At 36.5% G+C, this 26,506-nt stretch overlaps 1 protein-coding gene across 1 annotated transcript in view; it reads left to right on the top strand.

Moving 5' to 3' along the window:
- LOC137391259 (coiled-coil domain-containing protein 177-like) overlaps nucleotides 1-24,659 on the top strand; it is a 30,146-nt gene extending 5,487 nt beyond the window's left edge. Inside the window, exons 4-15 of the mRNA XM_068077674.1 lie at nucleotides 4,474-4,623; nucleotides 7,754-7,928; nucleotides 10,513-10,566; nucleotides 13,139-13,310; nucleotides 14,707-14,872; nucleotides 15,707-15,846; nucleotides 16,189-16,368; nucleotides 16,744-16,925; nucleotides 17,749-17,851; nucleotides 18,080-18,189; nucleotides 22,878-22,986; nucleotides 23,976-24,659. Coding sequence (XP_067933775.1) covers nucleotides 4,474-4,623; nucleotides 7,754-7,928; nucleotides 10,513-10,566; nucleotides 13,139-13,310; nucleotides 14,707-14,872; nucleotides 15,707-15,846; nucleotides 16,189-16,368; nucleotides 16,744-16,925; nucleotides 17,749-17,851; nucleotides 18,080-18,189; nucleotides 22,878-22,986; nucleotides 23,976-24,140 — 1,706 coding nt within the window. The 3' untranslated portion in view covers nucleotides 24,141-24,659. The remainder of the gene's footprint in view (nucleotides 1-4,473; nucleotides 4,624-7,753; nucleotides 7,929-10,512; nucleotides 10,567-13,138; nucleotides 13,311-14,706; nucleotides 14,873-15,706; nucleotides 15,847-16,188; nucleotides 16,369-16,743; nucleotides 16,926-17,748; nucleotides 17,852-18,079; nucleotides 18,190-22,877; nucleotides 22,987-23,975) is intronic.
- The last annotated feature ends 1,847 nt before the right edge of the window (nucleotides 24,660-26,506 follow it).

Genomic DNA, 26,506 nt, shown 5'->3' with positions numbered 1-26,506 from the left:
GATTAATTGTTTGCTCATCTTAAGAAATGAGGAGATAACTCATAGATTTCTCTCTTTGACAAAAAACCATAATAGTTAGTATGCTGTAGAAACAGATACTAAAGCTCTTAATAGATCATTAAACCATAACTGCCACATACAACTTTTATCGTTTTTTTTGGTGAATCAGACACGCTGATTCCGATTTTGTACTCAAAATAAAGATTGGTCCACTAACTTTCAAAGTCATGAAGGCTTTTTTACAGCGTTTCAATATTGGTCTCAAAACAACACAATTAGCACAACAAGCTCCACCCATAAATATGCGACGTATGCTAGCTTTTTAGTAACGGAAGTTAGGGATGTTTAGTCCGATTTAGAATGATAGAGATGGGTGTTTTAAAACCCATTATTATCTAAATTCAGCCTTCAAAATCATCTCAGTCTTTAATGACAGGTAGATAAACAATTTAATATTTCTTGTCGGTTGTTACAGGATGTTTAAGAGACTGAACGCCGAGAAAAATGAGCTCACAAAAGTGCGATGTTATCACAAACTAGCGTTGTTATCGCGCTTTTCTTCGTTGTCTTTTTATAAAAATACAGCAGTAATGGTTCACGGTGTTACAGTCTATATGCACTATTTATGACCATCTCGATATATCGTCAATTTAACATACATCTCTAAATTAGTTTCTAAAATACAGCATTAGAAGTTTCCTGAGAAATTTGTAGTGTCAGTAGTGAAAATAAAAAACCTGGAGAAAATTGAAAATAAACTGAAAAAAAACAAGAAAGATAAGGTTGTTAATTTACCTACATTAGCTTATCTTAGAGCGAGTTAACACCATCACCTCGACCTTTGAACCTCCACATCATCAAGTTTTGCATTTGTTTCGCATTTTTCTGGTAAAGTAACAATAAAAAGCATTATTTTAATTCTGCTTTAATAATAACACGCAATTCTTTATACATTTACAAATATATTATATATTAAATATAAATTTACATGTCATTCAAGGACTAAGTGAGACTAGCTGTTTTCAAGCTGTAGCCGAAAATGCCAGTTACAAAAAGACTCATGCTTTAAATGACCTAAAAATTAATAGTACTACGATAATAAAAGACTGCTTAACAACATGTTAATATGGTGTTAACAGGTAGGTGTTAACAGAACAGATTATTTTACCTGAACATGGTCCAGTAAGCAACTTTAACATTTGAAGAATATTTTGGAGCAAATATATTTTGAGATTGGATGGTAACTTTGTTTGACCGTGTAGCGACGCTCAGTCTTACAAGTGATGCTAATCTGAACTCTAAGTGATCATCGAAGCAGACATTACTCTCGCGATCTGTGGGTTCATAGTCAGTAAATAAACTGGAATCCACTGTAATACCAAATCATTTATCTGTATGCTCTACATCGATGATGAGAAAGTACATAGTGACATCATTATCATCATACATCACTTAACTCTGAAACAACATCTATTGTCACAATATTTACAAATACCAGGGCGAAGACTGATTCAGTCAGTACCTGGGTTGGCTTCAGTTTTGGGAAAACAATTCTGATGTCCGTAACAAGCGAAGAAGGATTTTGGCACAGCTAAACTGGTGCAAAACTTTGTTCAAATTGCGTGCGCTGAAGGCATGATGAGAAGGATATACTAATGCAAAACTAGTATAATAGTTGTCTTTACTTATTTGTTATTCAATGTTTTTATTGAAATAATGCGTCAGCTAAGGAAAGCAATTCTATTTAATAAGCCAGCCCTTTTTCAATGTTGTACCTTTATAGTGAGGGCAGCGCTTCCCTAAACGTCGTCATAGCCAAACCCCTTACGACGAGTGAGAGACATCACGCACTCACTTGTTCTATCGGAAACAAAAGAGAATAAAAAAATAATTCGGAAACAAAAGAGAATTAAAAAATAAGGAAAAACAAATATATTTGGAATATATAAAAACAATATGCTATTCGAAGGTCATTCATTATACGAAGAGTTTAATGTTTTCACACATCAGCAACATACACATAATCAACTCACGGTATGACCTTTTACTGCTCGCCTGCCTCTTCTCTGCTATTATCTGATAGAAACGTGTTTCCTTGTGGGTCAGTGAAATGTGTAGATCATTTTCAAGATTGATTGTGTTACTATAGTTATTTTAATACATGTATATATAAGATATGAAAATCGGGGCTCATATAGGCAAGTTGTTGGGATGACAAATACACTCTCTTCTTCATGAATGATTTTACCATGAACAACAGCCCGGGCCCCCATAGGGCCCCCATAGGGCTGCAAGCACCCCAATCTGAAAGTTGTGGTTTAAAGGTTACATCTACGCTTGAATACGTCAACCGTAGCGCTTGTCAGTATTTGTGGAGACGGAGTTGCCCTTTGCTTCTGTAAAAATTGAAAGGAGTAAAATACAGTCAAACATGGATAACTCAAACTTCACAGGCCCGAACAAAAGTGTTCGAGTTATCAGAGCGTTCAAGTTATCAGAGCCCTGTCACAAGTCCATGTATTTATTTATTTATTAGCAGATATATGTACATATACAAACTATAGTATAAATCAAAAGCATATATGGCTTGTTTCAAATTAAATGCTTCTAATGTAAAGTTTAAAAAATATTTATCAAAAAGTATAGAGATTTTTCTATCACTTAAGATTGGTATGTTGTTTGAGGTCATGTTCTTGCCGGAACGTTTTTTATATTAAAGTCGGCAAAACTTGATCGCTGTTGAAATGCTCAGAAGAAAAGACATCTTTTTCCTCTGAGTGTTTTAACCAAGATGAATTTTGCCGATTTTTCTTGAAGTTTATGCGAAAGTTACCTCACTTTTCCTTGCTTCCGAAGGGCCATCGCTAAGCGGATGTTTGGTAAAAATCAAATTTCACCAAACCTTTAGAAAAGTCGTTGACAAAAATATTTTGCCGATAATGGTAATAACGAAGCCTATGAACTACGAAATGTTGAGGTTTACCTCTATGGCTTGGAATAAAGTGATTTTCTAAAGCGATAACAACCGTTTCGGTAGCCGTTGGCAAAAAACTGTTTGAGTTATAAAAGTTGAGGTCGAGTTATCTAAAGCAATTTATCATTACGTAGAAAAAAATGTTCAAGTTAACCATGTGTTCGAGCTATCCGAGGGCGAGTTATCCATGTTTGACTGTATGTCTGTTTTACATGATCCTCAGTCTAGAAATTCTGTAAGTAAGGCTCAATATTCTCACCAGCTGTACAAATTAACTGTAAAAATTAACTGTACAAACTAACAGCCAATCAATGTGATTCTCATTTCTGCTCATAAACCCGACTGTATATTCGTTAAATTTCTTTTAATATTGTATTCTGAAATAAGTTGTACTATTTCTGGGCTAGTTCTGGCTAGACCGGTGGTCTAGGGGTCTAGAGTGCTGATCGGCAAACAGCAGGTTGGGGTTCAATTCTCTAAAAGAGGCATCTGTTGGTGTCAGAGATAGCATCCCACAATCACTATGTTTCCATGATGCGCAGTGCTTCGCTGCAGCCCCCTCCGAAATCGAGAGGATTGTACGTTTCCATGCTGAGCAGTGGTTTTCAGCAAATTAGTCAGAGAAGAGAAATTGTATAAATCGAATCGCCGGATGGATACACGGAATCGATCATGGATATCGAACGTCAGAAACGGTATTTTTATGCTTCTGTCATTATAATACTTTTATTTACAATACACATTCACAAGGTTTTACAAACCTTGACACAATTTTTACAAAGTAATATATTTTTAATAGGTATTTTTAAGTACTATATTATTTAAATGTTACTATAGGACTTGCCATTTATTTTTCGAAGTGTTGGCATCGATAACAAAGTCCAGGAATGTAATCACCTCATCATCCTCGTAGGTGCAGACCATAATTAAATTTAAGTGAAAGAAAATCGGAAGAATAGAAAAAACAAGATAAGCGGGATAACTGTAGTACTAGTTTATGGCCCTCGATGAATCTGCCTACACAGCAAGAGAGCTATGCGCAGCCACTGCGCAACTGCCGTTTCCTTGTTGCGAATTTGCACTGGCTTTGCACTGATCAGTGCGCAGTGATTTCAGTGCGAAGACGCTGTTTCCATGATTCGGAGAGGGCGCAACTTCGAAGCACTGCGCATCATGGAAACATAGTGATTAAGTTGCTCTCTGTAACTTGGCATGTTTCCAGTCTTGGAGGCTCTCCAGTCCAGGCTATCATCAGTCTCTTGCCACTGGACCAAGACATGTTCAGCCATGATCAAAGAGTCATTGTGTGTATAACAATACTCTTAAAAACACACCGGCCCTGACTCTGCTTGCATTAAAATAAGCAGATGTCATATTTGATCTTTGAGGGGTTGCTCGCACGCAGGCTGGACCATCCCTCAGGATGTGTATGGTAATAACCTGGTGAGGGCCACAGGCTCAATTTGTCAGCGGCAGACATCATTTAACTTCTATTTTAGAGCGATTAAGAGAATGTAGGGACTACCGTGACAAACTGATACGAGACAGTATGTATAAGAAGTTGTCTCCCCTTCCTTCATCTAGCCAGTTTGAGGATGCAGGCTACAAAAGTGATGAGTCAGAGACACACAAGTCTTCTGCATTCAGCGGTAAGTGTAATTCTTCTGCTAACTATTCTATCTTCTGCTCTCATAGCCTGTGCTCCTCTTCTTGTCCCATCTGTCATCACCTTTTTCATTGTTCCTGTCATCATCATTCTTGTCACATGCCTTAGAGAGTAGATAAAGGACATGTGAAATAATGCTATTACAGCTTATGGTAAAATCTGTAAACAACGCATGAGCTGGAGTAGGCGAGACCAGGCTTAGGTTAGTTTCGTTCAATATCTATAATAAAAAACATATCAATCTATATACAGTAGGCGGTAACTTTGGTATTATTTTCATATATCAGGGTATAATTTTATTTACACATTTTTTCATCAGTGGAAATACTTTTTATCTTTTTATGTAGTGGTAGATGAATGGAAAAAATAACAAAGGCAACAGTAATAATAGTTTGATATGATATTTTAAGATATATATGGAAATGCAACTCTCTGGTCTATGGTTGCCTCTCCAGGACTCTAAACCACATGATGTTGAGCAGCACAAACTAATATGTAGGCAATGACCCCTTGCTCTTTGTGATCTCTTGCATCCAATGACATATTGCTGCGAGTAATATTTCGATATGATTCACAGTCCGGCAAATGACACCCTAGAGCTGGCAGTGTCTCGCAGTTAGTGGCACTTTGCATTTAGTGCCATCCTGCCATTAATGACACCTTCTAGCAAGTAAACCTTATAGTATGTGACCCCTGCAGCAAGTGATATCATCTGACATGTGCTCTATGCAGTCATCTTAGGTGGCCTACAGGTTGTCCTGGCAAGCTTGTTGCAATAAATACTCTATGGAGCGCTGAATAGAAATGCTTTCACCTTACCTACGAGATTGGGCCAAAGCTTGATCTATTGTTATAGGCTGTTACCCCGGTGTGTTTATCTTGTTTGTCTTTCCTATTATTGTTTTGTAAATGCTTGTAAACATACAAACAGTAACCTCAGCTTATGTTTGACTTAGTTTATTTGTCATGTTTTATCTGGCTGTGTTCCAGCATCTTAAGCCTGCAGTATTTGTTTGTCTGCACTCTTGTACCTAAGTTGATTATTGTGGCCTGATGAATGACTAACACGCTACTGCGATGCATTTTTTATTTTAGTACCCTAATAAAAAACTGTTATAACATCTAGTGCTGGTGAATTTACTATATCAACTGGCTTCAAAGGGGGCTGAATTTTATGCATTTCTGGGTATCCTTAGGGAAGAGACAACATATTTTAAGCTGGAGTCGTGTATTCATGCAATAGTGTGTCACTTGCACCCTAATGACATGTATCTTATATATTTTAAAACATTGACTATGATTTTTAAATATGAGGGACTCATACACTTACCAACGTGTAAGCAACATTTTTTTTATTAAAAAGTTGGCAGCTTTTTTAGCCAGATATCTATATGCGCGTACAGTGTCAGTTACAAACATGTTGTCAGTATTGTAACTTCCTAAACACTGTTACAGTAAGCTTAAAACAAGGTCAACAAAGCTCAAAACTGATCAAGGTTTCACTTTATGTTATAAAATATTTTTAAACGTGCGACCGGAAAAACTGTAAAAAATTGCTGAATCTAGTTTATATAGAGTCTAAAAGTCACTGTATAGTCTTTGACAACTTAGAGCATAGGAAGCTATTGCCAACCTATCGTCAACAGCGCTCCAAAGTTCCATAACTTGTATACAGGCCAAGGGAGGCAAATCCAAACTAGTTTTACTATATCAAATAAAAAAGCTTCCGTTTCCGGAAATTGTATCAGTCTATATATAACTAAATACGTTACGAGAGTGTTTGTAATATTTAATGGTTTCATCACCCGTCATCACTATTTGTCAGATTCTTACTCAAATTCATGGTGTTTATCTTATTCGTTTCATAGGTATAACTCGGAAAACTCCAAAGATAAACATTCACATAAATTTGTGTGTGATTACAAAGATGGTTGAGAGGAATGCGTTAAAGGATATACACTGAATAATGTAAGCTCTGCAATAGTTTGTTTTTGATGATATCACTATAAGGAGGGTCGTAACAACACTGGTTATCCCATTTCTAGGGTCGCCTTTACTCAATAAACAATATGATACATATTACAAACATTATTTTATATTCCGTGACACCAACATGCCACATCCACCTTTGCATGTTTCAGTTTATGAACTTTCTGTTACTACAGTCTTTAATTCACTAACCCGACTCTTCTGCAATACTATTAGATTATCAATCTTTAAAACACGTCTGTTCAACTCATTGAATAATTCCTGATTTCTGTCTTTTCATTGTTTTCGTTTCGACATGTAATGAAAAACATTGTGTTGATGATTACTAATGATAAGGAAATGTTACACATACGATATTGGCCTTACTGGCAGAGCGTCTTGGGATTCAGTCAGTGATGAATAGCTTGACATACCTACTAGTCCAGCAGGTCATTCTGTGTTACGTACTGCCAAGGTTAACGTTGTTAGTACAATATTGCAAAGGTTAACATTGTTAGTACAATATTGCTAAGGTTAACATTGTTAGCACAATATTGCTTGATCGAGTGCTTGATTTTGGTGCTGTCGGATTCCCAAGGAATACGCATGAAAAATTCTCCTTTGTTAGGTGTGGATGCTCCATGAGCAGTCACTGAGGGCAATGCAGATGCATAAAGCGTGGAGTTATCTTCTTCTTAGAATTATATGTAATCAGTGCAGTAATTACTCGTTCGGTTAGAGTGACCCAAGGTGAATCTTACATTGTATATAAACATCTCTAACATTACCTGAACACGTCTGTTATATAGGAAGCTGTTGGTTATGGTAGCCTACAGTGTTTAACCTTTTGAAAGAGCACAGGCTACAGTTTTAATGAGTCTTGCGCTAGCTTGCTCACTCTACGAGGCTTGGTACCATCGTGTAACCCCGCCATAGTATGTAATTCATCTAAATTTGCGAAGACTAATTGATTAAAATACGAATGCTATTCACCTTTTCCATATGCATAATCTCCTATGTGTAGGGGATCTCAGGTCACCACTTGTCTCAGTTTTTCACTAAGAACGCTGAATAGTTACCCTTCTCTTGTAGGAAAGCGATGTTCTTTGTTAGCTTTGTATATACTCACAGGGTTTGCTCTACAGGTAAAGATCACCTAGGACGCTCCAGTATGCAAAGACTGAGAACTGCTGAATTAATGGGAAATAGCCTTCGCTCTGCGGCTGCTCCTCCATCTAGGCCTCATTCAGCATGCGCTATACCTATGTCTTCCCAATCTGACAAAATCTCTACCAGGGCCCGTTCTGTCACTCCAACCAGGTAAACCACGTTCTTATCACCCAGGCTCTGGGATGCTGTGCACAGATAGTTTATAACCCAAAGATAGGTTCACAGTGCTGACTCCAAGCTGACAGGAAGTGTGAACATTGGTGTAATAGTCACTCATGTTTCATGCATTGGAAAAGGAAACCTGTAGCTTGGACAATCTTATTCACGTCATTGTACCGCAGTGAATATTGTCTCTGTTTGGGGCTCTACCTTATATTTCCCAACTCGAAATTAATTTAAGCGTTCCAAACTTTTTTCGTTATTTCTCCAAAATGCTACTAATAGCTAAACGATGATAATTTTCCTGTATGCCACAGTCTACCAACAGGCACCTGTTTGCGCAAACAATTTGAAGGCAGTATACTTTACGTGAAGGCGAGCATATGACAAATTGACGTTCCTATAGATGCTGCATTCATACTTACAAAGTTCTCTTGGTGTATTGAATAATGCGACCTATACAGATTATGCTCTTCCAGGAAGCCCTACCCAACATCTGTGCAGTGCAGATGTAAGTTCTGGTCGTGAACAAATTATATTGATCATGATAACCTAAACCCACTTGAACGCTGCGCTAAATCTGTTTTTATGGACCAAGTCTTGATGAATGCAGTTGTTCCAAAACTTCACTGTGTATCCGTAGGTCTATATAAGAACTGCATGTGCCATAGTTAGTAATGTGATTTAAACACAATGGTGTTCACATTGTATTCGGTGTAAAGCTCATAAAGGAGATATCTAAAAAGCAAAAACCTTTTTTTAAATCCCACTATGTAACTGTAAGTCGATAGATAGATAAATAGATATATATACGTAGGTAGACAAATAGATAGATAGATGGATAGATAGATAGGTAGATAGATATATAGATAGATATATAAATAGGTAGATAGATATATAGATAGATAGATATATAGACAGATATATAGATAGACATATAGATAGATATATAGATTGATAGATATATAGATAGATATATAAATAGGTAGATAGACATATAGATAGATATATAGATAGATCGATAGACAGATATATAGATAGATATATAGACAGATATATAGATAGATAGATATATAAGTATATAGATAGATATATAGATAGATAAACAGATATATAGATAGATAGATAAACAGATATATAGATAGATAGATAGACAGATATATAGATATATAGATATGAGCTTTACCACTGGTCAATGTAGTTGAAAGCAAATTAGACAATGAGCCAAAAATAAAGAATAATAAAGTAAAATTATAAGTACAGTGCGCTGTCGGGTCACCACGCCCCTGTTATACGATTTTTTTGCCTTATGACGTGGAACACGATTATCTTTTATCCTTGCCATTCGACGATAAAAAATTTTTCGATTCATTTTCTCAATACGATCTCAACAAAATTTCTTTCGAAATTTGCCAGTCGGTGTGCTGATTACGTCGATTACCTTCTCACACCGCTTGAAACAGATACGATGCGCGCTCTCTCTCAGTTCAGCGTTATTCGTTATAAGTTATAGTGAAAATGAAACCGGAAAGAGATAGGTGATAAAAATGCAGCTGATGACAAAGCTGAAGTTTACTAAAATACATACTAAAATACATACTAAAATACATACTAAAATACATACTAAAATACATACTAAAATACATACTAAAATACATACTAAAATACATACTAAAATACATATTAAAATACATACTAAAATACATACTAAAATACATACTAAAATACATACTAAAACACATACTAAAACATAGCTTTAAATATGTGTTTAGTAAGCTAAATTCATCTAAGCTAAACTCGACATTTATGTTATTCGTCTGTTCTCAAAAGTAAGAACTCCCTACGATATGTACTGTACATAATAATGTTATATTTTATTGCAAATCATAACCACTAAATACACTAAAGTTACTGTAGGTAACTATAGTTTTTAAGGTTAACATATTAATTTGTTCCTAATTTTTAATATGTACAATGCATAACGTATATAAAGTTTTGATGTTTTTACCAGGTGTTTGCATTAGATAATTACTATGGGTTTCTATATACCTCGCAACACTGGAATGAATTCAAAAGGTACACTGTATGAGCGTTGGAACTATTTGTGAACTGCATTTGTCACTATTTAATTATTTCACAATGTAACTGCGTGTGTCATAGTTAGGAATTTAAAAGATGTTCACATTGTATTCCGCTTAAAGCTCAAAAAGGAAATGTTTAAAAAGCAGTAATTATCATCATCGAATCGACAACAATCGCAGGTGATTGACATGTGGTCAGTTCTCATATCTTCACTCATTGTTTCTTCAGTACACGGATTTTAAGAATGAATTTATTATCTCCCTGCATGTCAATCACAGCACAACGGCTTGTCCGATACCCGCTGGCCTCATATAGTCCATTGTGTTTGCTCGCAACTGTTATTCATGAGGATTGATTCAAAAATAAATATCTCCAATGAATCTTTTGTATTGACATTAAGTGCTGATAACTATCAAAGGTTTAGAGGCAGCAGTTTGAGAGCAGTACTCGGCGCTGCCATGTATATGAACTCACTCATGTCTGAATATTTTAGGAGGTCTCATCGAAGCAGCAGTGGCGGACGGAGGGCCTGGGAAACTCCCCCAAGGTTTGTTCAGTGGACTTTAATTATTATCTGCTAGTCACCTGTAGACCTGCTCTCTTGATACGGAGGGCGCTTAGCAAATTCTAGATCTCTGCAAACAGGATTAGCGGAAGTTCTTTCATTGTAAAGGGTGGCTCACAAGCTAGTTTCTGGCGTTCAATTGACAGCAAGTACACTTTTTGCATTTTGAAAAATTGTGAAAAATTATAAATGTATCATCACGAAAACTTTTCTCATTCATAATAAACATAATTAAAGACCTTGAAGTAATTTCATTGGCTAATTTACACTCAAAATTGCATATTCATTGGCCGATCAATCTGCCAAAATGTTGTAAATTGGCAATAGACAGTCAATATTTGTATAACTAAAGAGGCGTGAGCTCATAGCATTGTCAAGAATGCATCAGCATGTATGTCTTGAAAGTAAGAAAGAAGAATGAAAGAATTGACACGATATCCCTTGCCTATCATAGGTCGATGCTACCACCTCTATAAAGCTCACTTTCTAAGCTAAGGCCTCAAGAGGTTTTTCTGTCGTAGGAGTCTTATTCTGGGAGATAAATAAATTATCTTTGGATTGGTTATATTGCCTTCGAGTGAGTCATCTTGTCCTTTTTACTAATGATAAAGCGTAGTTGAAATGTGCCAAAGAGAGAATCCCTACTCTTGTTATTGTTTTATACAGAGGCCATAAGTTGGTCTAGAAGAGGCTACTGCTTAGATACGCACTATTAAAGATGAACTTCCTCAACATTTTAGTAAATTTTATCAAAAAGCTTTGGAAGTTTTCTATCTTTTACGATTGTTTTTAATGTTTGAGTTGATCTGATTGTCTGGATGGTTCAAGATTAAAGTCGACAAAACTTCCTCACGTTAAGAATTCTCAGAAAAAAATACGTGCGAAAAGACGTCATTAGTTGTTATTTTTGTGATAGTTGATATCAGTTATCTCTATTCTGTCGGTTGTCTGTTTGATTATAGACATCATAATCGCACTTGCACTTGATCTGAGTATTTTAATCGCGATCAGGTTTGATCGATTTTAATCTTCAAACATTCAGTCAGACTACCTCAAACATCAAAAACAATCGCAAATGATAGAAAAATACCGGCACTTTATGATAAAATCTACTAAAGTTTTGTGAAAGTGCATCTTTAAAAGGCTTGTCAGTTTTTCTGCCCTCTTACGCCTAGATTTAGAAAATAAACAAGAGAGGATTTTAGGCATCCTCTTCTCCTTAATTGTACTTCTTCAACTTCTCTGTTCAGAATCCTTATTTGTGAATGCATAGCGTCTGCTTATAGGTTTTAAGCAGATAGCTTTGATACAATTTTTCACTTTGACACAGTTACTTATTTTGACACAGTTACTCACTTTGACACAGTTACTCACTTTGACGCTGTTACTTACTTTGAGACAGTTACTCACTTTGACAGTTACTCACTTTGACACAGTTACCTACTTTGACACGGTAATTCATTTTGACACGGTTATTCACTTTGCTACAGTTACTCACTTTGACACAGTTACTCACATTGACACAGTTACTTACTGTAACAGAGTTATTCACTTTGACACAGTTATTCACTTTGACACAGTTACTTACTTTGAGACAGTTACTCACTTTGACAGGTACTCACTTTGACACAGTTACTTACTTTGACATGATAATTCATTTTGACACAGTTATTCACTTTGCTACAGTTACTCACTTTGACACAGTTACTCACTTCGACACAGTTACTCACTTTGACACAGTTACTCACTTTGACACAGTTACTCACTTTGACACAGTTACCCACTTTGACACAGTTACTCACTTTGACACAGTTACTCACTTTGACACAGTTACTTATTGTGACACAGTTACTTACTGTGACACAGTTATTCACTTTGACACAGTTACTCACTTTGACACAGTTACTTACTGTGACACAGTTATTCACTTTGACAATTACTTACTTTGACACAGTAATTCATTTTGACACAGTTATTCACTTTGCTACAGTTACTCACTTTGGCACAGTTACTCACTTTGACACAGTTACTCACTTTGACACAGTTACTCACTTTGACACAGTTACTCACTTTGACACAGTTACTTACTGTGACACAGTTATTCACTTTGACACAGTTATTTACTTTGACACAGTTACTCATTTTGGCACAGCTACTCACTTGGACACAGTTACTCACTTTGACACAGTTACTTACTGTGACACAGTTGTTCACTTTGACACAGTTACTCACTTTGACACAGTTACTCACTTTGACACAGTTACTCATTTTGAAGGGTCAGAGTGTTTGGATTAAACACTCTGATTGTGTTGATTCAGCTTGCATTCAAAATAAACTTGTTTTTTTAAACGTTATTAGTCACAACAATAACAAGATCTTTGTTTTTCGTAAAACACTAGTTCTTCAGACATCAATCCTCGCAGGTCACTCATGACATTTCACTGAGCTCAAAATACTTGTTGCATCAGCCATTCAGCACATCATAGAAGTCTAGTGAATTATATTTCCTACGAAGACTATTGTACTGCTCGTTCATTGATTGTTTTGTGTGCAGGAGAGCTGAGCAAAGTTATGATGACCTAGCAGACGACTTGAGCAAGAGTTTATGCCTCTCTGATCTTTCAAAATGGCGGTCATCAGACATGCGCGCGTCTTCCGAAAGGAGAAGAACTCAGTCAGGCAAAGCTCTGAGGAGCAGCGGTTTGTCAGGGCGCATAACTCCGAAGGTAACTTCTGTGTAGCTGATTTGCTCAGGAAAGCTTTTCATTCTTGATCGGGTAGTCGATATTCAGTGGTAGTCGATATTCAGTAATAGTAAATTTTTTGTCGATCATGGAGATCAATTTATTTTTCAACTGAGTTATCAGTATAAGCTATTGGTAACCCTTGTTAGTAGCCATACTGATAGTTCCAATCCTTCACATATGGAGTCGATTCATTCAGAGATTGGCTTTGTATGTTAAATCCGTTGTATTTTGGAACGAATGTTTCCCTAAGAATACACTGTAATTCTTCCAATCTGTTCCAAAGTTGACAAACCTCTAATACCTCATTAACGAATCCTTCAGGTAATTGAACATAATATTATAACTATGTTATGCCTAAACATCAAATTATACGGTAAAATTGAGGACAGCTATTCATTTTCAGTTAATGAAAGTGTGACTGTCAACTCGTACTGCAACTCATATAAGAATGCATAATAATTCATTCAATTTGTTTCAGAGTAAAAACATCTTCGATAATTCTTTAAAGAATACTAGGAGTACATGTATATATCTCTAGTATCAAAACATGCAAAGTTTAAATTATGCAAAAGTTAAACTAAATGTATAAAACAAAATTATATTTGAAGAATTAAATTAGTAGTCAGTAAAAACCAGGGTTTTTCTGTTCTACCTCATAGAAAGATGCGATGTAAATGAAAGTGTAAGCTCGGTGATACAGAGGTTGAAAGGTGGACACGGTGATAAGAATATGCAAGATGGTTCACTCTATCTTAAACTAGGTCAAGTTTAAATTAACTCACTTCGGATATTTCTTTTATTTTGATATTTTTTACATTTAAAGAAATTTTGATCATCTTTTAAAGGTAGGCTATTAGATATTAATTTACAAAGCTGTTGTTTTGATTAGCTTCAAGCTGCTCCATGTACAGAGTTGAAGATTTGCTAAAGTTTTCTATACAATATTTTGGAAAATTCATTTCTGAAGGTTTGACTGTAGTCATATGTAAAGATTTGACTGTAGTCATATGTAAAGGTTTGACCGTAGTCATATGTTAAGGTCTGACTGTAGTCAAATGTTAAGGTTTGACTGTAGTCATATGTTAAGGTTTGACTGTAGTCATATGTTAAGGTCCGACTGTAGTCAAATGTTAAGGTTTGACTGTAGTCATATGTTAAGGTTTGACTGTAGTCCAATGTAAAAGTTTGACTGTAGTCCAATGTAAAGGTTTGACTTAAGTCATATGTAAAGGTTTGACTTAAGTCATATGTAAAGGTCTGACTGTAGTCATATGTAAAGGTTTGACTGTAGTCATATATTAAAGCATGTAAATAGAAGTTTGACTGTAGTTGGCTTTGAATACATGCAGTTCCTCTATTGACATATCGCGGGCAGGATGAGAGGATCTTAGAGGCTTTGTACAGAAAGAACCAAGGGGAGGAAGAACAAGAAGTAAACAGATCATTGGCACAGATGGAGTGGGAGGAGCAAAAGCTTCGCCTACAAAGAGACAAGGACATTGCCGAACATCGGAGGAGGCAACTTTTGGCTGAGAGGATCGGTAAGTGCGAATAAGAGTAACACAGGCTACAGTTTATTAATTTGTCTTACCGTATGCGAAGCTCTGTTTGGGTCAGCTAAACACTTAGTTACAGTGGTGTGCTAAATAACCTGGGAGTCTCTGTTTGAAAACTAAAATTCATTTACAACATTGTCACTCATTGTGAATTTGTATTTAGTAGTGAATTTAGACTCATGTCACTATAAACTAGTAATAACCAACTAGTAGCTATTTCTTTTGGTCATGTTTGTACAAGTCTTGCCACTGAGTGATGAGCTAATATCTCTCTAGTTGTGTACTATGCCTCTAGGTCTTCCTCTTGAATCATAGCTGTTTTTGCAATGCTCAAGCAAAACATGTTCAGTATATGTTGGCATCAAATATAGGTGTACCGACAGTAAGAAAGAATGTATTTGCGCTTACTTCTTCTGTTACAAAATGTATAGTTTTTTGTATGAACTTGTTCCTCATACATCTGATATAGATACGATATATATATATATAGTATCTATATCAGATGTATGACATATATACTATATATATATATACTATATATATATACATAAGTAAAAGCGTAAGATCCGAGCAGAGTGCTCAATGATAAAATCAGAGCAAGTTAAAATCAATAAAACAGACTATAACTTTAGATAAAACACTTTTTTACTATTAGTTTCTTGCTTGGTAAGAGCAATCTTCAGATAAAATGTTAGCACCAGTTTTGGTTACTTATATACAGCTAGAACTATTAAAATTACTATATATATATATTATACATATGATGAGTAGTTACAATCATGTGACTGACAAGTCAAAAGAATCAACCCTCACTTGTAGCTGAATCAGAGAGACAACAGGCAGAGTTGCGGGAGAGGACAGCAAGAGATGAGGAAGAGTTGCGAATGAGCATGCTCAGTAGGTCTCAAAAGAAGGATGCTAAGTGGAAAAGATCAGCTGACCAGCAGCAGTATAGTAAGGTATGACTGCAAGTTAATACACTGATACTAGGACTCATACTACCAACAAAAATGCAAGTGGTTCTACTGGCTTATACAACTTTGAGGACCCTTCTAGTGACTTGTATGACTCTAGTGACTCGTATGTCTGTGGTGACTTGTATGACTCTAGTGACTTGTATGACTTCAGTGACTTGTATGTCTTTAGTGACTTGTATGACTTTATTAACTTGTATATCTTAGGTGACTTGTATGACTCTGATGACTCAAGTCACTATGGTGACTCATATCATTTTAGTTTCTTATACTGCTCTGGTGACTTGTATCACTTTGAGGACTCGGCCATATGCCAATCATTTACAGGATCTAGACAATGTCGCAAGAAAGCGTCGTCTGCGGGAGCGAAAGGTCGAGCAAGAACGATTACTCAAAGAATTTGAGGAGCAGCGAGAGCGACAGTTAAGTAGAGAAAGAGGAAAGTCTGAGAGGCAAGAGAGCCGTGCCCTCCTTAAGAAGGATACCCAGTATTATCAGGCTAAATCGGTAGGCTTGTTTTAGGCCTCATTGGAATTGTCCTCTGTTTTTGTAATTACTATAAATTGGCTTAGCATAGTTATGCAACATTATGCGAATAAAATTGCTGTTTATGCTAAAAATAGAGGTTACGTGTTCATGATTTACAATGTACTTCAACATATTAGTTTGCTTGGTGATAGCAAAGATTAGATAAGACATTTGCAAAAATAACTTTATATGGCAGAAGCTGTGTCAATTTTATGGATGGAACCTGCAAAGCTGAGTCATTTGAAGAAGATCATTCTTTATTCATTACAAAACCTGATTGCTTATTGCATAAAAAACTGACTGAACTATTTTACCTCCCTCAATGCTGATCGTGTTGCGAACGGAAATTTCTAGAAAAAGCAAAGACATAATGAGGCAGAGTTGCAGAGGCACAGGAAAAGGTTGAATGAGTTGCATCGTGTCTGTAATAGATACAGTCAAGACCTTAAAGATTCTATTAGCAGCAAGGAGGTGCGATCAACTCTCAACCAATCACGTATAAGCAGAGTGAGAGAACATGTCTTACACGAGAATGCGTGAGTATTTCAAGTGGTGCTTTTTGGCAAGCATTTTTACATACAGAGAAAGGGGAATGCTGGCCAGTGAATTGAAGAGGAGAGGTAAATTATGAATTGTTCAGACTCTCCATGTTGATAACCGATGTTCTAATGTAATTTTTTACCTTGTTCTAGAACTCAAGTCATTTTTGCACCTTATTTTCTCAATTTTGAATTTTTTTGTGAAAAGTTTTAAAAAATCTGTGATGAAATTTGAAAAATTTGTCTGGCAGCTGAGGTTCACAAAACTGAGTGATTGCTGAATATACATGTATCACGATATATTGATTGGAGAAAGAAGTGTGACTACTAATGGAATATTTTGTTTCTTGAAATTGTTTGGTTTTTCCACGCTTTCTTTATAACTGTGATATACTAAGATGGTATGAGCCATATGATTACATAATCAGCAAGTTGCATAACTAAATGAATCAAGTTTTTCATCTCTGAGAATTTATAGTTCTATGCTAGCCGTTATATTTTGAGTCGGAGAACGACAATTTGTATGTCTTTTTCATTGAGCTTGAATTGGCCTTCCCATAATAAATTTGTAGTCCAGATAAAAGCAAGATTGTGCTGCTTAGGGTGACAGGATATGTAAATCAGACCATTGACCTGTAAAGTTGCCTTGATACCTTGAAAGTAGGTTGATGAGAAATGGGTTGGTCTGAGGCCCTAAAAAGCAGATAAAGTCATCACGTTTGTCAATAATCCATAAACTGGATTTGTAGGTCATCATGATAAAATGAGCTGATAGCTATGACTTCAAGCATTTATTTAGTTATAATAATATCTCTTATAGGAAGGAGAGACAGCGTAGGGCGGAGAGAGTGCGGAGGAACAATCTAGAAAAAGAGGAGGAAATGGATCAGTGGCAGAGATCTCTCGCAGCTCGTCGCCGTCTGGTAACATAGTTCCTATCAGTTATTGCCGTGAATGTACTTGGGCTATCTTTTTTCTACTTTATCCTACTGGTCGAGAGCATGAGCTGCCTAAGGCAGTAGCCATAGAGGAATTGAAACATCAAATCACACTCCTTACAAAAAGCTTTCACCACAACAACCTGTTAGATCCTAAGCATCTCGGAAGACTGATTGAGCATATTGTTAGCATTTATTTTTATTACTTTTTAGCTGGAGTCGAAGGCCAAGCTGACTGCCTCTCAGGTTATAGAGATGAAAGCATTGAAAGCTCAAGTGGACAGAGAAGATCGGGAGGTGAATCAAGAGAGATGCTACAGCAGGTAACCTATTCTGTAGAATGGCATTAACTCTTATTTTTCTCCCATCCTGTTCAGATTTGGTTCACTCATCAGTTGAGCAAATGTGCTACTCTGGTATGGCGACATTGATAAGTGTTCATGTTTATTTGCTGTTCTTGATATAGTGAGAGAGGACTTTTAATAGCGCCTGTGGTTATCTCCTTCTCGTTGATCCAACGTGTTTCATTCATAGTTGTCTATATGCAAGTATATTTTATGTGCACTAGTATCCTGGCAGTCTAGTGTCAGTCTAGCAGTCATCTGGCTATCTAAAAGATAGCCAGATGTGAATATATGTACAACTAGCGGAATTCCCAGCGTTGCACTGGCATTAAAAATCAGCTTATAAACAGTGAGAGATAATGTAGTTGCCTGCTACTTGCCATTAGCCTGGCACACTGCCAATGGCTAATTTGAGTAAGCTCACTAATAAGAGCCATGATAGCAAGCATAAAATACGTTGCGCCGTAATGGAAAGCGGTAGCGTATTTTCACCCACATAGCGACTTATATAAATATGAATATATCAATTTTGTGTAGCTTAATTGGTAAGGCGTTTGCATGGCGAACGAAAGGTTCCGAGGTGAAATCTTCTGCGATACAGATTCTACGTTCCAATATTTTAACAAGTATACCCGGACAAACCGAAGGACACACAAACTTTGAGACTTATTTATATAGATTATTGTGGAATGCTAGTCGGCAGTTGATTGGTGCAGTTGCTAGAGTGTCGGTCTACCAAGCTGAAAGTTCGATTTCTATATGATGCAATCGTTTTTGCCCCAACCTTCAAACGTATGGACATATAAAAACGGCTCTGATTATAGTAAACATTTGCCGTAGCTCTTTCATCTACTAGCCCCGCTATTCATTATCTTTTCTATTTGCTAGTTTTTTAGTTTACTAACTTTTGCTTCCCTGCCCCTTTCATCTGCTAACCTGATATCTGTGAGTCTTTTACATTTCAAAGGCGTCTTTTGCTTGAAGCTATTCTTTTGATTAGCCTGTGAAACCTTCTATGTGAGCTGTTTCATTAGTAGGCCTTTTCATCTTTCAGTCCTCTCATCTAATATCCCTTTTATTTGCTATTCCTTTCGTCTGATAGCCCTCTCATCTAATATCCCTTTTATTTGCTAGTCTTTTCGTCTGATAGCCCTCTCATCTAATATCCCTTTTATTTGCTAGTCGTTGTCAGATAGCCCTCTCATCTAATATCCCTTTTATTTGCTAGTCCGTTGTCTGATAGCCCTCTCATCTAATATCCCTTTTATTTGCTAGTCCTTTATCTACTAGGCCTTCCATTTACTGTGAGGTTTTCAATTTGTGTACCTTTGTCTGCTAGCCTGTCGTCTATTAGCTAGTTTGCTTGCGGGTCCCTCTGTCTGCTTATTATTTTGCCTGCTAGTTGTTTCATCTGCCAGTCTTCCTTTTGAGTGAGATGTAGCAAGCCCACCAGATAGTTCACGGAATGGTACAAAACACACCTACATGTATGTGACTCATAAATATATCCTCATATTATGAGAGGCTGAAATGCAAAGTTGGTGAGGGAACTACATGTCAACTTGATCTTACAGTGTATTTATAAATTTCTCGTTGAACAAAAAAAAATTGAAGCATTCTAATTAGTAGTAAAGCTGTCGGTTGCTTTTATTTTTTGGAAAAGCCAAGCAGGAGTAATCCTCTCTTCACTCGCTGTAGGAGTGAATTCGAGTAAACAGCAGAGACAAAAATAATAAGTGCACCAGAAGCATAATGCAAGCATAACACCAGTGTAACACCAGTGTAACACCAGTATAAAGGCCTGGCTACAGACAACTACACAGCTACTAAACGATGCGTCGTGTTACAAATAGATTGACCAATGAGAATTGACCTCACTCGTGTGATGGCCATGGCGTCCTTGTTTGAGGTTCAAGTTCCAGTATTTAGGTATTGTTAAGATATCTGTATTATAGATCATCAACCGCTTATGATATCAATAGTGTTTCTGCGGCTATTACTATTGCCCCATTTTGAACATTACAGATAAAAATAGCTGCGTACAAAATTTTTCATGTTCATGACAATGATTAAACTATGGAGAAAAATATTTTATATTTAATTAGCAAATTTATTACCTGAAATGTTTTGTAGTAAACAGTTCCGATTTATACTAGCCACTTTCACATATAAGTTGCAAGTAAAAATATCCTTGTGTGAAGCCTTGTTGTCATCGTTGTTAGAAAGACAATTATGAATGCATCGGAAAGGAACATTAACTATTTCAGCCAATCACAGATCCTCCGGTTTTATCTCTACTGACCTAAACCAACACATTTCAAAACGAAGCATCAACAACGCCTTGCCGACGTATTACCAATTCATTGGCTACTCAAGGTCGTAATTTTCCAGTGTGTGTAGCTAGGCTGTCACATCGATGTTACAATATTGTAGTAGCAGTCTAGCCTCAGTGCAACACTGAGATAGCCTGGTAACAACCAAGATAATTAATCTCCAGATAAAATAGGCTGCTTTTTCTGCTTATTTTTGTTCGGATTGATCACACTTGGTTGTTAAGAATTGGCTACTTGCCAACCATTACACAGCTTGTCTAAAATGCAAAGACTGGTTCTACGATTATTTGTGTCTCACATTTCACAAGAAGTATTGACAGCATGCTAAATTTGACTTTGCTAGAGAAATTTGTGTATCACTCTCACATTTTCTTAGTAGCTCTTCTGTATTGCGCTACGGTGTGTTGATTGTAAAGTTATTTTTGTTAAAATATTCTTTTAACAAAATGGTCCAAAGTTTCTTAGAAAGAGCATTAATCGTGATTTACCAGCTACTCACATAGGTGGTAGGGGGATTGGAATACAAAAATAGCCTTGATTAAGCAACGTGGTGCTACTCATCAACATTCACGGGAATACATTGTCAAGATTATATCATGAAGGCTACATCCTTGTCCAGCAACTCTCAGCTGTTTTCTTATTAGGTAATAACGGGATAAGTTGACGCAAACCAAACCACTAAATTTATTAAGGTATCTTTATTTTCATTAGGGTCGTTTAATTTAAGGCAATCTGACAGTAATCTGGCACCAAATAGGATAATCCTGTATGAGGCTGCATTTAATAATTTTATTAGGGTATCACATGTTTGTATATATTTGTCGTGTTTAGAAAGAAATGTGTACTGTTTATAGAGGCCTACTGCCTGTGACTTCGGATCATGCGCATCTTCATTACCTATCAGGGTTCATATTTGTGACTTAACCAGATTTTCCTTAGTTACTTTTTCAATGTCAATACTTGGTAACTTTAAAACGGATGTTAAGAGCCACTTACTAAATCTAAATTAGCCAAGATCAGCCTACCTTTCTAATTTTAATGAAATGTTTAATGCTATCTTCTCTAGGCTCAGTGCCTCAACTAGCTGCAGTGCTTCTGCGTATGTGAGCCTCATCATATCTTACTTGTGTGAAAATTTGAGCTTTCATTTTTTCAAATATTTTTAACTAATCGATGAAATAAAACCCACACATACGTACTTGATAAGGTCTTCCTCTTTCAAATGGCGGTGTCGTTTCCTGACAGTTGACAGTGACCTTCTCTGTCACATGGCAGCCTCTTTCTATGACTTGCAACAGAGTCTTTATCTATTATTCGACATGCTCCTCTGTCATCCGGCCCTTCACCGTCACAAGACGGTGCTTCTTTGTCGATTGGCCGCAATTTTCTCTGTCGATTGGTAGCAATCTTCTCTGTCGATTAGCAGTAATCTTCTCTGTCGATTGGCAACAATCTTCTCTATCGATTGGCAGCAATCTTCTCTGTCGATTGGCAGTAATCTTCTCTGTCGATTAGCAGTAATCTTCTCTGTCGATTGGCAACAATCTTCTCTGTCGATTGGCAGCAATCTTCTCTGTCGATTGGCAACAATCTTCTCTGTCGATTGACAGCATCCTAAGTTGTTATATTAATATTTGGGTCTATCTTTGTCATATGACAAGGTCCTTCTTTATCTCATTACAGTTTCCTTCACTGTGACGTGGGTGGTCCCTCCTTTATTGTGACGATGGGCTTCTTGCTTCATGCAGTAGTTCACTTATGCATATTTGTCCATTTTATAGCAAATAACGAGAGCTTTTTTGTCTCTTGCCATAATCTCATTCGTCAAATAGGAGAACTCGGAAAAGCTCCCTAAAGGCTGGTTCACACACTATATCGCCGTATTTCGGCATTGATGCCACAATACTTCGGCAATCGTCGATGATAGCAATGTTCACACTATCACACTCATCCGCGTTTGCATCAGCAAATGCTGCACAATGCAGTGTTCTCATTTTCCTTGTTAATTTTTCGCAAAGAAACCTCTTTGATTTGCGCGCGGTTGAATCAAATACTAGTCCCACAGCGACTATCATAAACAGAAATAAATAAATTGCGCTATCAGCGATCGCGAATTACCTTCGCCAAAATGGTTCCCAACGTACCGGCGGTTGTCGATGCTCGGCGAAACGTCGGGAAAGTTTGACAGCTGCGAACTTTCCCGACGTATCCGTAATCGACGATGAACGCCGAAAGCAAAACGTCGACGCACGGCCATATAGTGTGAACCAGCCTTTACTCATTGGTTCAAATCAGCGTAGCATTTATTATAATTGGTGATGGGCATGATTTAAGGCTGCAAAAAGAGGCAGAGATGAATCGCAGAGACCAAAAGGATGCCATCATGTACAAGGATACAAAGATGAAGATAGTTGAGAATCGTAAAGGACAGGTGGTGAACAAGGTATGATCTTCTCAACATAGTAAATTGTTGAATCAGAAGTCATCTTGTGACGTTTTAGTACAAGCACTGTTGTTTTCCAGGTTTTTGATGACACTGACATTAAGTCCAGAGTCATTTTTTAAACCTTTGGTATTGTCTGCGTTTGCTGGCTAATTCTGTTTGCGCTGAATAGGTTTGCGCTCAGTAACCTATGTACCACATGTTTGATTTTTGCTTGCGGTTTTACTAGGATACAGTCCGCAGCATGGTGAGGTTTGTGAGGTGTGAATTTACCTGCTCCTATCCGTTATTATTATGCTATACATTGTCGGCCAAAATAGTTAAGACACACAATCGGCAATGCATGGCGTTTCATATTTGTACTTGGATAATGTTCAAGTTTTTGCGGAGAGATTCCCAAAATTTTATGTATTCTGATTCCATATTCTGTTAATTACCTAATGAGTTTGATTTTATCGTATTATGATGAAGTTAGACACCATGCAAGGGAGCATATGTATAAGTATTACCAATTGTCATATTTTTAATAAAAGTTACTCTGATTGGAACTCCCAAATGCTCATTTTTTAGAGGTTTGAACAACTCTATGTAATATGGTGGCCCTGAAATCGGTCATCGATTGTAAGAAAATCAGTTTCAGTGTTTGATGGGCTAGTCCTTCAGCAAGCGACTTCGGCTCTCTCTTGAAATCTTAGTTACAATGAAAGTTGATCACTAATTAGGAGATTAAAAAATATTTTTGAAACTTGATTAGTTGGATTCATTATTTTTTCATTACCACTGTTTTTATTGCTATCATTTTTATTGCCATTTTTTCAAGCATTCCATAGACATATAAATATTCATGGTACCTCGATGGGAGACAACATATGTGATCTGAATTAGCCTATTAGACAATTGCGTCCCAACTATTTTGTCCGTCACTATAGATCTGATTTACTTGTAAGTTACTTGCTCGCTGTAAAGTTAGCTCCTGTCTCCATCTACAGATTCGTTCTATGGCTGCCAACTCTCAGCTGATGAGAGAGGAAATGCGTAAGAGGTATGGCAAGGACTCCTTCGCTAAGAAAGCTTTTGAGACGGAGCTCCAGAATAAGGTCGGCCAAGGCAGATTTTCAGCCACCAAAAATAAATCCACCGTTCTGCTAGCCTAGGACCAAAGGCTATTCCTGTAGTCAGCTCATCTGTGATAATATTTATTTGCTATTTGCATTGTTGTTACTATGAAGATTTTAGAACTTTGAATAATCCAGGTAGTGCCTCTAACACCATGGACCATGCTGTTTGAGTTATGTAGCTCAGGTAGTAGTAGCCTTAGGTCACTGGTTAAGTCATGTAGCTCAGGTAAGCCTTAGGTCCTATGATGACACTAGTCTACTCAGGATAACTTTTACAAGTCCGTAGTTTTAAATTTTTGTAAAGGGTTTTGGAACTGATATATGTTTGTATTTCTTGCGGTCCGTTTTCAGATGTTGTATTTTTTGCAATTACCAGTTGCCATGGTATTTTGTTATTTTAACTATGCATTTGGTAATTTTATTGCCTACGCTGTGCCTGCTTTACTTGTGTGTGGCAGAGTGCTTGGTGTGCAAGTGCCTATACTGTACTAGACTTCCTAGATATTGGACTGCTAGAAGCTAGTGATGAAGAGAATTACTTTTACAATATATTAACGTGCAAAATATAATGTTGTAGACATTTTAAATTGCATGTTCTTTTTTGAGAGCTAGCTAGAATTAACATCTTAAAACCAAAGCTGTAGAACTGATGGTTGTAGGGTATTGCCTCTTCTTGTGTACTACATCCTCTCTAGTTCAATATATTTTTATGAAGACTTAGTTACCGAGTAGGAGTGGATGAGGATGTTGGTTTCCAATTGTATAGTTGTTCGCACCTTCTCACCCGAGGAGTGGCAGCAGGCAGCACTACACATTGCTATTCAAATTTAATCAGCACAGCCACAGCAGTGTACTGGTAAGGCAACACACATTCTTTTGCACACGCACATAAACATTTGTCGCAAGCCTTCTAAGGGGAAAGAGGAGCTGTTACAAGTTTATATAACATATATTATTGTTTTAGGTTTTAATAACTTGAAGAATACATAATATTTGAGTTTATTATTTCATCTCATAGTGTAAGTTATAACGGTTAAAAAGTATTTTAAATCAGCATCTAGCCTAGATTCTTAAAACCTGCTTCTGTTGCCAAAATTCAGTTGCTGTGTGATTGTCCATTGTTAAAGGTTTTAGCCTTAGATTCAAGAGTCGTAACTTCCGCTTACAGAAATGTTACAATCTGACAAATAAAACCATCAAGTTTTAAGATTCATGTACCAAACATCTAAGTTGTACTGAACTTGTACAAACAGAACAATGAGTGAATTCATTTAGATCTTTATGGAAAGTTTCTACAAGTAATAAAATTGTATATGAAATTTGCCACATTTACATAAAGAAATCGATAGGCTTGATGAAAGTGGTTGGTAGTTTGAATATCATGTTTAGAAGCATTTGGTCGTTTACGTCAAAGGATACGGTAGTCATTACCAAAGAAAAAATGAAAGTATTTGACTAAAACTATCATCATAAGGCAGTTGTATAGGTAACATACTAATGACTAACCATGTGAGAAAGAAACCCTACACAATCTTCAACTTACAAGGCAGCTTTGTAAATACCAACAAGCCAATTTTCCTTTTAAAAACGTTTACTTACCATCATCACAAATTTTTGTAAAAATATCTGCAATGACGGCAAAAATTAACACGAGACACCCTGCCACAGAATACTTAATGTTTACTGTAAGAGTACCTGGGTACTATTTACATGTCTGATTGAAATTCAACTGTATTTTTCACAATTTAAACATGTTTTGATTAGCGGCTTAGCCTGAGATCTAGTAGCTGACATGAGAGCTAATGTTCTATGTGATAAATGCAAACCATCATCGCTAATAGAGAACAAGCTTATTGCTTGGCAAGTTTGTGCTACATTGCCAAACCTGCAACGCTAATTTTAGGTATACAATAACTCATGCATACCTTATGCTTATTAACACACATATGTCACATGATGAAACTATTTTTGATGGCAGTCATATGCAAGTGTGATGAATTATGATTGACACCAAAGACATGCCTGTTTCAGCAAATGATGTCAGACATTATCAGCGGTGTAACATAACCATCTTGCTTATGTAGGCTAAACTTCACAAACAGGCTCAAAGTTGAGCTATTGATAAATTTCACCAATATTTGTAAAAAAGCAAATAGAAAAACAAAAAATTTTTTAAGATAATAATATAACTTTAAAATTATAAATATTTTCACAAATATTATTTTATGTAAATAGCAATGTAAATTCTTACAAAGTATGGCTAATATAATTTAATAGAATGTTATATACGTAAAATGTTTATAAAATAGCTATGTGCAGTCTTATCGTAATCATCACTTGAAAGGGCTCTTAGTGCCAGAAACTTGTGTAAGTGTGCTTTCTTGCTTACATAAAAACTACTT

The sequence above is a fragment of the Watersipora subatra genome, chromosome 3 (assembly GCF_963576615.1).
Source record: "Watersipora subatra chromosome 3, tzWatSuba1.1, whole genome shotgun sequence".
NCBI classification, from domain to species: domain Eukaryota; kingdom Metazoa; phylum Bryozoa; class Gymnolaemata; order Cheilostomatida; family Watersiporidae; genus Watersipora; species Watersipora subatra.
This window is presented reverse-complemented; position numbering and strand designations above follow the sequence as displayed.